General features: G+C 39.6%; 1 protein-coding gene across 1 annotated transcript; it reads left to right on the top strand.

Moving 5' to 3' along the window:
- The first annotated feature begins 15 nt into the window (after positions 1-15).
- On the top strand, positions 16-12,582 carry SRD5A1 (steroid 5 alpha-reductase 1). The gene is made up of 5 exons (XM_048312239.1): positions 16-399; positions 3,107-3,273; positions 7,187-7,288; positions 9,424-9,574; positions 11,723-12,582. The coding sequence occupies exons 1-5, from the start codon at positions 74-76 to the stop codon at positions 11,787-11,789; spliced, it is 813 nt and encodes a 270-aa protein (XP_048168196.1). The 5' UTR covers positions 16-73; the 3' UTR covers positions 11,790-12,582.
- The last annotated feature ends 265 nt before the right edge of the window (positions 12,583-12,847 follow it).

Raw genomic sequence — 12,847 nt, 5'->3', positions numbered from 1 at the left:
GCGCCGGGCACGCCTCCGGGCACGCCTCCGGCGGCCACTAGCGGTGCCGGATGAACCGCGGCGGCAGAGCAGCATGGGGTTCGGCGGCGGTGATGGTGTGTGCGCGTTGTGGCGCCGGGCCGAGGGCCCCGAGGAGCGGCGGCTGCTGGAGCTCTTCTCCTACGGGCTGATGGCGCTGGGTGCCGCCTCCGCCCTGCTGCTCTGCTTCATCCCCATGCCCTACGGCCGGTACTCCTCGCGGCGCTTCGGCTGGCTGCTGCCCGCCCGCCCCGCCTGGGCGCTGCAGGAGCTGCCCTCCCTCCTCGTCCCGCTCGGGCTCGCCGCCTGCGGCGGGGCAGTCGCGGCCGCCCGGCCCAACCGCGTCCTGCTGGGCTGCTTCCTCCTGCACTACGCGCACAGGTGCGGGGCTGGGGCGGATGGTGGGGGCACCCTGCGATGCTGGGGACAGGAGAAGGGATCGGTCTTCATAGATATGCCTGGTTGCTGCTTCCCGACCGAAGGGGTTGAGGTTCTTGTCATTAGCGTTTGTTACTTAATGTAATAGTTACTGACGTCTCTTCTGCTTCGCTACATTGAGATAGTCTGTGTTGTTACGGGAGCCGCGTAAACAGCCGCGGTGATGCGACGCTGGCTGCCTTGTGCGCACTGTGCTGTGCACTGCGATGCTCAGCGTGCCGCTCCATCCCTGTGCTGCTGCTGTGCCTCATGGTGACTCCCGCCTCAGCAATGGATTGACCAGGCTGTCTTACGGTCACAGTGTTACAACAAGGAAAGTTCAGCACCGTGTACTGATATAATCTTGATGTTGTGAGACAATAGCTATTTTCCAATTATATTGTTCAACATTATCTTTCAACTCCTGTTTGTTGCAGGAGTTGGACTGGATGCAGATTTCCTCCAGCTCAGCGCATCCAATGAGTCATTAAAATACTGGCAAAGCCGAGGCCGAGTGCCCTTTGCTGCCAGGTAGTCAACAGTATTCAGGCATTTTGTAAAAGTACTTGGAGAAGGCAGCTTAGCTGGAGAGTAGGTGCGATCTTGCTGTTCCTTTCAATTCATGGACTGTAGCTACTGATCATACTCCACAAGTAAATTTGCCACCAAGATGGGAGCAATAGATTTGTCAGGTTTATTTTAAGCCACTTTTGTGGCTGATATGTTGTTATTTTCTGGTGATTATCGAGAAAAGCTCTTGCTTTTGACCAAGCATATTCCACAGCCTTGTGGTGGGGAGGTATATGACATGTGGCTGATGTGGAGGCTGCCTTTGAAAACCTGGAACTGTGTCTTGGCTCCCCCTTTTTCTGTTCTTAAGCATAAAGGTATTAGCTTTGGTATGGGGTCTTAACTGATCCTTGATGTCTGGGAATAGCTAGGAATGCGATGCAATGGTTTGTACAGAAAGCTGAGCTGTGCTGCAGTTTCTTTTTTTCCAGTTGCTTACTGCTATTGCCAAACCTGAGGGATTCTTCTGTAGGTGAATGTAGACTGGAAGAGACCTCTGTTGATTTACCAAAATATGAATATCGATCTAATATCGATATCCAACTGAGATGGACAAAAACTCTCTAACAGTTTAGAGTTAGAAAGTGCATGTTTTATTTGGTGCCAGGCACTGCTTGGGATAGCTCCCTAAGACGCAGGCCCTGATACAAGCAAAGATGATACCTTTTATTCCGAAATATTATGAATATCCAAAATACAAATGCATATTCATAACATTAACACCTCCCATTCTCCGCTTCATATGGAAATGAGCTTACATGTCATTAAGCATGCGTAGTGTGTGTTCTGAATTGAGTCGGTGATCTTGAATTGGGTTAGTGGTCCCAAGAAAGATGGAGTAACTCATCTTCCTCATTTTGACCTTTTTGCCTTTCTGAGCTTTAACAATCCTAATTACTTTAGTGACCTCTAAGTTTCCTCTTGCATGACTTTTGGATGGGTTCCCACCAAGGGAGGAAATTGGTAATTGCCCTTGTTCCCTACACCAACTTATCAATGTTTCTGTTCCTTGTTCTAAGCACAGCTAAGCAAACATACAAATGACAGATCATCAGTTATTTGGTAATCAGTTACTAACATCTTAAAACCCATTTCAGGTCCAGCTCTCTCAACTATTTTAATTAACTCTAGCTGGGCCCAAATTCCTTCCTATTCTAACTAATTTCAACACAGCTAGCCTATGACTAAAATCTTTATGTTTCTTCTAAATCTATGTTTCACTGTTATCTAGTTCTGTTTGTTGTAGCATAGTGGGCTTTAAATAATCCTGTAGTGAATTTGTTACTCTTTCTTGAAAGCTGTTAGAGTTGTGGTTCCTTTGGAAAGATTATTTTGAAGCAGTCGTCCTTGGGTAGATGGAAAACACGTGAAGAGTGCTCAGGCTTCAGTGATCCTGCTTCTGTATCATTATAGATCATAATTAAATCAATAGACCATTGGGAGTTGCCTAGTTCCACAAGAAAGAGCACAAGAATATTCACCTGCTCTTCTTGTTTGGAGCTAGTTTGTTTACTTGCATAATCCCCCAGGAAAAGCAATCAAGATTCCTTTCCCAAATGGGATGGCAATTGTGGGTTTGTCACGTCTTTAGAGGTGTCATAGAATGCACCAAAATTGTCGAGGTGAAGCAATAATTGTTTTGACTTACGGGGTAGGGAGGAAACTGATCTCATTTAGGTTAATTTCAAGGGGATTGACTTTCTTTCTGGAAGTGCTGGAGGAATTTGGTGGCGGGATCTTGAGACCTAGCTCATTTCAGAAAGCTCGATGATACAACTGAGGATTTAGGAACAAAGGAGGACAAAAATGGGCTGTGCTTAATATCAGTTGCCTTTACTCCTCTCACCAAAGTAATTGCTTTGGATACAAAGTCCAAAATTTCTGCCATATGGGGAGAGAGGACTGATCTTGTAATTCCAATTAGGCAAAAAAAAAGAAGAATGTTTTAGGTGTTAAAGCAAGCGCAGCTATCCTTTCAAACAGGCACCAAGGACTGGTGCTGAGAATTTGAAAAGTAGGGTAGTGTGGACAGTGTTTGGACTTCAAAACTATCTTTTTTTGTAATTAATACAATACATTTTCTTTTCTTTGTTTACTATAGGGCACTCATCTTTCCTCTTCTGATCCGTGAAGGAAAACCAACACCGTTTTTCACTTTTGTGTTAGCGCTTCTCTTCTGTGTTTTCAATGGATACTTGCAGGGCCGAAGCTTAACCACCTATGCAACTTACCCTCCAGGCTGGTTGGGCGATTTACGCTTCATTACAGGTGAGTTAAATCATGGTATGAGAACATCAGGTGTAATTTTCCTCTGTCTTCATAGCTCTTAATTTTTTATTGTGCTCTTACAGTATCTTCAATGCCTTTTTATAAGTCTTCTCATAATTTTCTTATTGGTGTAGCTGGAGGCCTTTTAGCCTTTTTTACTTTAGAGCTGTGAACTGACATTTCTTTCTGCAGTGCTAGGTGAGCCGGTTGTCATCTTTACTCTTTAACACCCAAGTAAATCCGGGTCGTGTATTTCTTTTGATGCAGTAACTTGAAGCCCCACGTGGAACCAGCAGCATACAGGTTTAGAAGAAGCAAAGATTTTTTGTGTAACATGTAGATTAAACTAAAGTAAACAAATGCATGGAGTAAAAAAACTAGCAAGGGTAGCTGCTAACTACCGACATACCATGGCAAATGCTACAAGTCCTTGGTGTCAGGATATCTACACTGGATATGCACACAGGCACCAATCCACCTGCCCTTCTAATTGGGGGCTGGCTTTGTCAAATGACAAAGCTGGCCCCACAAGGAAGGGGTGGAGGGGTTAATCATTCACTCCCAGTCGGGAAGTGAGGTTACATTATACTTGAAGCCATGGATATGATTAAAAGGCTAAGATATTTAATGACAAATTATTTTGTTTACCATACTTTTTTGTTACCTAGGCATCTACTTTTGCCCACTGTCAAAATGATAGTATCATTTCCTAATGAAATCTTTACAGAAAGATCATTTTCCTCTGAAGATAAACCAGAATATTTTGCCTCATCAGTCAAAAGCAGAGTACTGGACTGTGATAGTTGATCTGAGTCAGTACCCTTCTTTTTGTTATTCTGTAGCCAGAGCAAGTTAGTGTTTCTCCTGGATTTCTCAAGCCTTTTACATCAAGAAGAAGAATTTATTGTCTCTATTCCAGTGTTACTGTGGATGACAATAGAGGATAACTGTGCTAAATGCTCTCATGAATATAAAGGTGAAGAAATTTACATCTAAGTAGATTCTCTTGCCAAGATTAGGAGGCAGTTTTACTTGTGTGCTAAAAATAGAGAAATTGAGGTACAAGGGAATGACTTCAGAGGGCACTAGAATATATTTGAAGTCTTCTTGGTACTTTCAAATTTCCACTCTCCTTAAATTGGAATCCAGCAAAAAAAAAAAGTTTAAAAGATTTGTTGATCAAAACTGTTGAAGACACTGAAGCCAGGCAGAATTTTCTTTCAGTGTCCTAGTTCAAAAGATATCTAGTGTCCTTAGTCAAAAGATATCTCAATGCAGTGCTGTGAACAAATCATGATTAATGAGCATAAATCAGTTCCTCCTTACTCAAATATCTTTTTTTAAAAAAAAAGCAAGTTAATAAGACTTGTTGCTCAAATTTCCTTGAGTTCTTTTGGGCGGGTTTTTTTTTTTTAAGTTTCAAGGATATCTGAAAGATGCAAATATATAAATGACAATAGTTAGGTTCATCTGCCTTCAGTTATGAATACTTCTGTGTATGAATTAGTTTGATTTGTATTTGTGTTTTTTGTTGTGGTTTTGTTTGCTTGGGGGTTTTTTTGCCAAATAATACCAGTTTGAAATATATGCTTTTATGTATATTTCTAGTACTGCTAAAGTAAATAAGTGTTGCTTTGGTGACTTTTGTAAGTCAATAAAAATTGTCCTGAAAACTAAGAAATTGAAGATTCTTGTTATACTTATCAACCACTTTAAGAGTGTGACCACTGCTGATTTTTTGAGACTGTAATTACAACAGACCTTGAGATAAAATTTGGCATGCCCATTAACAGCTAAACTGAAGACCTTTTTTTTATTATTATTATTATTTCTGTAATTAGAATATCTTTTGGAGTTTTTTTTGTTTTGTAGTGCATATCGACATAATTGGATCTTAGCAATTTATAGTTGCTATTTGGTATTCATTCCAGCTGGGCATCTCCAAATACCTGCAGCTTATGTTTGTGGCTTTGATCAAAGCAAATGCCCAAGTGAAGTATTGTACACTGGGTACTCCCTGAACAACTGGACTGTTATGTTCTAGTACTTCAAAAATATCTGACACTGTCTTTAAGCTTCTGTTTAAAATTACTAAAAAAAACCCTACTAAAATATTAGAAAATAACAATAGCAAGAAAGCATATTTGCTGGTAGTTAATAAGGTATTTCTTAAGCTGTATGAAGTTACATGTGGAAGATAAATGAGTGTCTACAAGTAGCAGCCCACCAAGGTTCAGTAGCTGGAAGCTGAAATGAGATAAATTTCCAGTGAAGATAGAAATTTGGAGAAGGCAGCCTGATTAACTATCATGGTGAGAGACTGCAAACAACTGATTTGTTCTCTGACTGTGGAACCTTATAAGTTATTTTGTTCCCCAAAACAGACAAACTATATAATATCTGCACCAGCAATTGATTTGGAGCAGGAATATGATTTTGATGTAATTTCCTCATGGTTTCTCTGGACTGGTTGTTGGTTTAGTTCAGAGCAGTGAACATATCCATTTTCAGAGGAAATGAGAATGTTCTGCTTCAGATGCAGAACCATGAGCTTGCAAACCAAGAACAACTTCATAATCTTTCAGCATGAACCTTACACCTATATGCCAATAACAAGCTTGTGAACTTACCAAGAGAGCTGGTCATACCCTGAAGTGATGACTGCTACAAACAGGGACACCAACACCTCTGTGCTTCACCCTCGTGTCCTTTCCTTATCTATCTGCACTTTTAGTTGGAAACTCCTTTCTTCCTTTGCTTGCTTTAGCTTCTCCAAACCCCTTGCAGTATTCTGTGTTTTTTCTTACTCCTTTAAGTCCCAATTCAACTGCTTCCTTCGAATGTTGATGGCTAACTCTTCTGTGCATCAAACCACTTTTTTTAGTAGCAGCTCTGCAAAGCAGAGCAGCACCTGCAACTCACAAGGTGCAGGTGACAGAACATCAGGACCTCATCTGTTGCATGAAGCATTTTATCTGGCAGTCAGGCAATTAAGCACAAGTACCACCTCTGCTCTCTTCACACATCAGACCTGAAGAGCACATATGCTTGTCCATATCTGGGCATAATCTTGTAGGCAAGGGATGTGGGTTACCAGTGTCCCTCCTAATACGGGTAAGCATCTAGATGCTCCAGATGATTGTGTCTTGTTGGAAAGACTAATCACAGAATCTGAGATTAGGCACTGGTTAACCTCAAAATACAGATCTTATCTGTTCCTTATCATCAGGGAGCCTTCAAGGGAAGTTAACATAGGTGACACATTGCCAAGGGGTCAAAATAATGAATGTCAATCATAAATTCCTTTTGATTTATCCCATACTCATGGCAACATAAGGATGCAGAATGTTACAACAATCTCAGTTTCTGTGAAAGGCTGTTATAAATGGCTAAACAATTTTGCTGAACGGCACAAGTAGATGGTACATTAATTCCTTCACAGCTGTATTCCTTTTATTGCACATAAATCTGTTGGGGAAACTCTGATATGCTATCAGTAAAAACGTAAAAGGAGAGTGGGGCTAAGATATGTCCCTCTGGGAAAATTAAAAATGGCTGTTTCTTTCAGTGTTTAAAATTTTAGCGTATTTGTTTTTCTTTGTGCAAGTTAGGGATACATACACATTATATCTGCATATATGCACATGCATACATTTATATACATCTTGCAACATAAGAATAAACTTCATTTTTACAGTGCCATTTCATTTCTAGGGAGCTGTTGGTATTGTGAGCTCTACTAGCTGAAGAGCACAGTGTGGGAGTGGGACTGTGCAGGATGTCACCAGAACCGTCTATGCTGCTTACACTACTACTGCTTTGAGACAATATGCCTAATGTGATATCTGACTGTAATGTGTTTTCTGAAGGAACACTGTGCACTTAATATAGTATTTTCAATATTTTTCTTCAGGTTTCTTAGGGTGGTTGATTGGCATGGCCATCAATATTCATTCTGATCATATTCTCAGGAATCTGAGAAAACCAGGGGAAACAGGTTACAAGATACCAAGAGGTAAGTAAAAATGGTACAGAAATTAATACAACAAAAAGAAGTATCTCTCATACAAGAGGTGGAGAGAGCTTGCACTGTTCAGACTGGAGAAGAGAAGGCTCAGGGGGATCTTACCAAAGTTTATATATACATGATGGGAGAGAACAAAGAAGAGAGAACCAGGCTGTCCTTTGGGGTGCCTAGTGACAGAACCAGGAGCAATGGACACAAAATTCAAGCAAAAAAAATTATATCTGAACTTCTTTTTTTTCTTTTTTTTTTCACTGTGAAGGTGGTCAAACACACAGGTGTGGAACAGGTTGCTCAGAGAGATTGTAAGGAGACTGAAAACGAGACTGGGCATAGTCCTGGGCAACCTGTTCTGGCTGATCCTGCGTCAACAGTGGGGGTTGGACAAGATTATTTCAAGAGATCCCTTCCAACCTAAAAAGATTCTATGTGTAAATGAATCTAAAGCTTGGTTTATTTTAGAGGAGATAGTAATTTATGATATAAGAGGCAACTGGAAATAACATTTTGTTGTCTACCTGAGGAAGTGATTTTATAGTTTGAGAAACATCTTACCTTTTTTCCTCTTAAGCCAAGTATTGTAAGGAATCTGTTTGATGGTATCACTTGGCTTGTGCAAATCTTTGGGTTTCTTGACCAATGTTGGCTATATTTTAAAAAAGGGGTAAAAATGTAACAGCATTGCCCAACTTTCCAGAGAATCAGCAGGTGGGTGGAGAAGAAAGACCTAAATTATCAACCCAGTGTGGGGGCAGGAAGGGAGCGCAGAAAGTACTCAGCATGTGACCCGTCTCATAGATGAAGAGGGAGGTACCTAAAGTAATCTGAGAGCAGCAATAATTGTGGAAAGGGAGACACAGGGAAAAGAGGACAGAAATCCAAATGAATTTGGCATTATAAATTCTGGCCTTCATGAGAAAATGGAGAATATGAAAGGCTTTCTTATGGAGCCTATTGAAGTGTTAAGTGTTAAGGTTATTGACACTTTTGGAAACAGGCTCTCTTCCAGGTAAGTTACACTCACTGAGAGCAGAAAGATAATAGTATCTCTGAATTCTGCTCTCTCGCCACATTTTTTCTCTTAGTTGTTGCTTTTTCTTGGTTGTTAATTTTTTTTTTTTTTTTTAAGAAAACTGTAAGAACTAAGATATATAAGGTACCCTGTTATTTTTCACCAAGAAGGTAACTTATAATTTTAATAGATGTAAATTGAAGTGCTCATGTGAAAAATGAATATGAACATACTGTACTGTGTTCAGTGTACAAAAAAGTTCTGAAAGGAATATGTTATTTGCTGCAATATCAGGAGGAGCTGGTCTTTTTGGTGTTGCTTACCCAGTTGAAGTGCTAGAATTTCATTTTTCTTCTGTCACAAAAGTAGTGTAATTAGAGCAAGGTCAAAACATGTCCCTTATTACATTCACCAAATACTTGTTTGTTTAGTCCCACTAGTAAAGCACATACTGAGATGTTATCAATTTGTACACTGACTTTGGAATTAGGGTGAAATTCTTGATTTATAAAATTCCCAGCAGGTGAGTACCAGTTGTTTATGCACAATTGTCTGTACAACAGATTTATCACAGACTGCCAAATTTTCACTGAGTGTAAGGGTTGAAACAGCAGATCTGATGAGGAATGGGAACAGAAGTGCAACAACTTTGTAAGCTAGAGAATAAATTTGGAACTTTACTTCATAATAATATTGTTCATAATTAACTTGATTTCTAAAGTACTTGAAGAAATGAAAAATTGTAGGATAACTAACCCTGTGAGTATTTTCTGGGACTCAAGGGGAGTATGTCTTCTGTTTTTACATATTTTAAAAAAGGTTTAGTGTATGATCAAAGAACATAATTATTTGCAAAGGCATGTACTTGCTTCTGATGCTGGTAAATCATCTTTTCTTTAAATAATGAAAGGAAAAATGGAGCTACAAAAGGTCTGTCTTAGAATGAAGTCTGAAGTGATCCTTCATAGTATAGCTTGAACTGAAAAATGCTGCCTCCACTGCCCTTAAAGATTAAATAGAGCCATTGGTGATATAGCTCCTATTTGATGTACAGAAAAGATAACACTGGACATCTTGATTAAAGTATTTTGAAATAACTCTGTCCTGCTTGCAGGAGGAATGTTTGAGTATGTCAGTGGAGCCAACTTTTTTGGAGAGATCCTGGAATGGTTTGGGTTTGCCCTTGCCTGCTGCACCATTGAAAGCCTTGCATTTGCATTGTGTACTCTCTTCATCCTGGGTTCAAGGGCAAGACAACACCACAAGTAAGTGTTTGTGCCAAGCTGCTTTTCCATTTCACAAATTATGCCTCATCCTATAGGGATGTTGCAGAGCAAGTCTTGTGAAAGAGACTGCTGCTGTAGGGAAGAATATGATAGAGAATACCCTGAGAAGATTAAGCACTGGAGAATTTCAGCAGAATAGTACAGAGCATAAACACACAGTTCAATGAGGTCATCAAAATAATGTTTAAATGAAGATGGTTCATCCTGGATCTGTAAAGATTATAGACAAGTTTGGCAATATTGTCTTAATCAATCAAATACTGTACTTTCCCTTCTCAAACCTGTTTCTGTAATATTAAAATTTGGAAAGTCACTCAAGCTGTCTTTAACAGGCACAATTTATAGTGATGTCTGTATCATATTGTCTATAATCAAGCATATGGACAACATGAAAACAGTTCTGGTAGATGATATGTAATAAAATCTCTGCTCTAAACATTCTGACTGCCCAGGTACAGTATTTATAATGTGGTTTTCCTGCTAACAAGAGGGACCATACTTTGGGGACACTTATTTCCTGAAAGGATTCTCTTTAAGAAATAGAATGGTTAAAAGAACTTGAGCATGTTAATTTTATCTTGGTCATTTTCAGCTTCCTGCTTTGGTTCTCATGTTGAAGCTTAATGGCATAAGAGGAAATAAACATGAATTTAAGGAGGAAATGGGTTGAGAAAAAATTACTCACCACCTGTGAGGGCAGCCAAGTCTATGTCTAGTGGAGCCCTGAAAAACTCCAGAAACAGAGGTTTTCCTACCCCTTGTTTGTAGGATGTTCTGGGTCTGTATTACCCTCCCAGTGAACAAGTTTCTTCCACTACCCTACCTGAGCCTTCTAAACCTGTTGCCTATGCCCATCTCTTCCTGTTTAATCACCTGCTATTAGTGAGCAGAGTTGCAGAGTATCTTGAGCTGGGAGGAGCATTTGAAGGTTGTCCAGTCAACTGGTATGGCTGCTCCATCCAGGACAAACCACAAGGCAATGCCCCGTTGCCCTGGGCTCATCCAGTTGAGTTCTGAGTGTCTCCTCCTTGCCAGAGGAAGCAATGACAGGTTCTCCTGCCTCTCCTTGTACATTACATTCTTCAGGTTCAAATTCCATGGCTGGTCTCCATCAATCTTAAGCCTTGATGGCACTCTTTCAGAACATCAAGAAAAGCTAAATGTTGTTAATGGAAGTTATTTACACTAAAGGAAAAAATGCATAAAAATGGAAGAGTGGTACAGGAAAAAAGCTCCAAGCTACTAAAGATAGAAATCCATGTAAGTGAAGAAACATGTTAGTGTAGTTTGTTTAGTTTAAAAAACTTAGAATAAATGACTGAAATGAGTAAATAGGGTAATAATGGTATTCTCTAGATGCAGGTTATCGTGCACTGCATGTTTTGTTCTGTTTATTCCAGCTTTATCCTGCAGTTAGCTACTGATATTGAGAATATCTGCACCTTTGAGGAGCGCAGGTGAACTTTAGCTCTTTTATTTCAGAGAAGCAGAAGAATAAATATTCAAAAATGGGACTAAATGTGCTTGTTATGGAAGGTGAACACACAATATCTGATAGTGCTCCACATTTTTTTCTTTTTTAAATTGTCTGTATCTGAAAATAGTGATGGTCTTTGAGGGATGTTAGCAATGAGGCTAGTGTAATGTTTGTCATGTTCAGTTTGACTATCCAAATTCTAACTGGAACTGGAGACGTTTCTATGCAGAATGGGACTCTCACTTCAGTGTGTGAAGTATCTCTTGCTTCCATGTGAAGTCATTATGCAATAACATGTTTTTTGATTTAATTTTTTCTCCCTCTGACATGTCAAAAACACTCACGATGTGTAACAACATACTTTTTGAAAGAATGGGCTACTCCTTCCCTGACTGATCTCACCACATCTGTTGGTTTGATTTCCCATTGCTGGCAGCTGTAATGTAGTTTTGTTGTATTTGGTGATTAGATGTCACTAAGGTGATGCAGTAAATGCCATTTTTCTATCCAGAGTAGGTTCTAAAGGCATTTGTTTTGTTTGTAGACAAAAACATGTATGGATCAAACTGAATGCATTGTACAATTACTTAATTTCTTCAGCAGCGTTTTGAAGACTCAATACTCATCAGATTTCTTTCTTTGTTTTTCAGATGGTACCTTGAGAAATTTGAAGACTATCCAAAGGACAGAAAAATTGTCATCCCATTTTTGTACTGAGCTGTGCTTTTAACACTTTGAGACGTATGCTTTAAGTAACAGCCAACATTTTACAGATGCTGGCAGGTTAGCAACATACTCTGCTCATCACTGTGACAAAGCCTTTCCATCAGTGCTGCTATTACTTACTGCTTTTTCCTCTTAATGGTAACCCAGAATCTGATGGACAGGGTGAATAGGAACAGAAATGCTTTTCCAGCAATGAAGCACCTTCATAAATGCATTAGGCAATGAGTCTGAATTGGCATCGTGGGAAGTACTGTGCACGACTTCTGATGCTTCTTTTTCTGCCTGTGAGGGCTTCTGCTGCTTCCACTCAATGTAGCCATGCTGCCCTAAGGATTGTGCTGTGAGCTCAGCCACCCTCACTGCAGTCTGGATGGTGTGTTCTGGCTACACATACAAACAGGGTTGATTTTAATTTTTTTCCTTGCCATACTAATCCTTTCGATTCCCCCTACCTGCATGTCCAGAAGAGCTGGTGATGCAGACCAAGGAATTAGATAAATATAGTTGTTTTTAGATGAGAGGCAGTGTTTTTCCTTCTCTTTGCACTCTTACAAATATAGGGATGCGGTATGGACAATATTTAATGATATTTACATAAAATTTGTACTGCTAATAGATTCATATTTTCATCTACCTCTTAAAATTGATAGCTATCTCAATATGCAATATGTGTCTTCTCACTCTAAACTGGTTTTGGAAGTCTTAGGATACTTAGGCTGATGTAGCATTGTTAACAATTGTGTAATGTTTTCTAACTTACTTTATAAAAAAACCTTGAGATTTTTAAAAAGTTTCTTACTATGCTGTTTTAAAAAAATCAAGTGTCTTCCTTCTTCTGTTGCTAACATTCCAGATGATTTTATATTCTAAAATTCTGGAGCCTTGCGTCAGTTCTCATAGCCCAACCTTTTACTCAGGAAGGACTCCAGAATGGTTTCAAGAACATGATGGGGATCCCAAGCATACAGATTTTCAAGTTATCTGTGTCTTTTGCATGGTTGTAATAATAAAGAATCTTTTAGAATTGCTGACACAAAAAAAACCCCAAA

This window comes from Corvus hawaiiensis, chromosome 1, assembly GCF_020740725.1.
Source record: "Corvus hawaiiensis isolate bCorHaw1 chromosome 1, bCorHaw1.pri.cur, whole genome shotgun sequence".
Taxonomy (NCBI): Eukaryota; Metazoa; Chordata; class Aves; order Passeriformes; family Corvidae; genus Corvus; species Corvus hawaiiensis.
Note: the sequence above shows the minus strand (reverse complement) of the source record. Positions and strands in the feature narration are given on the sequence as shown.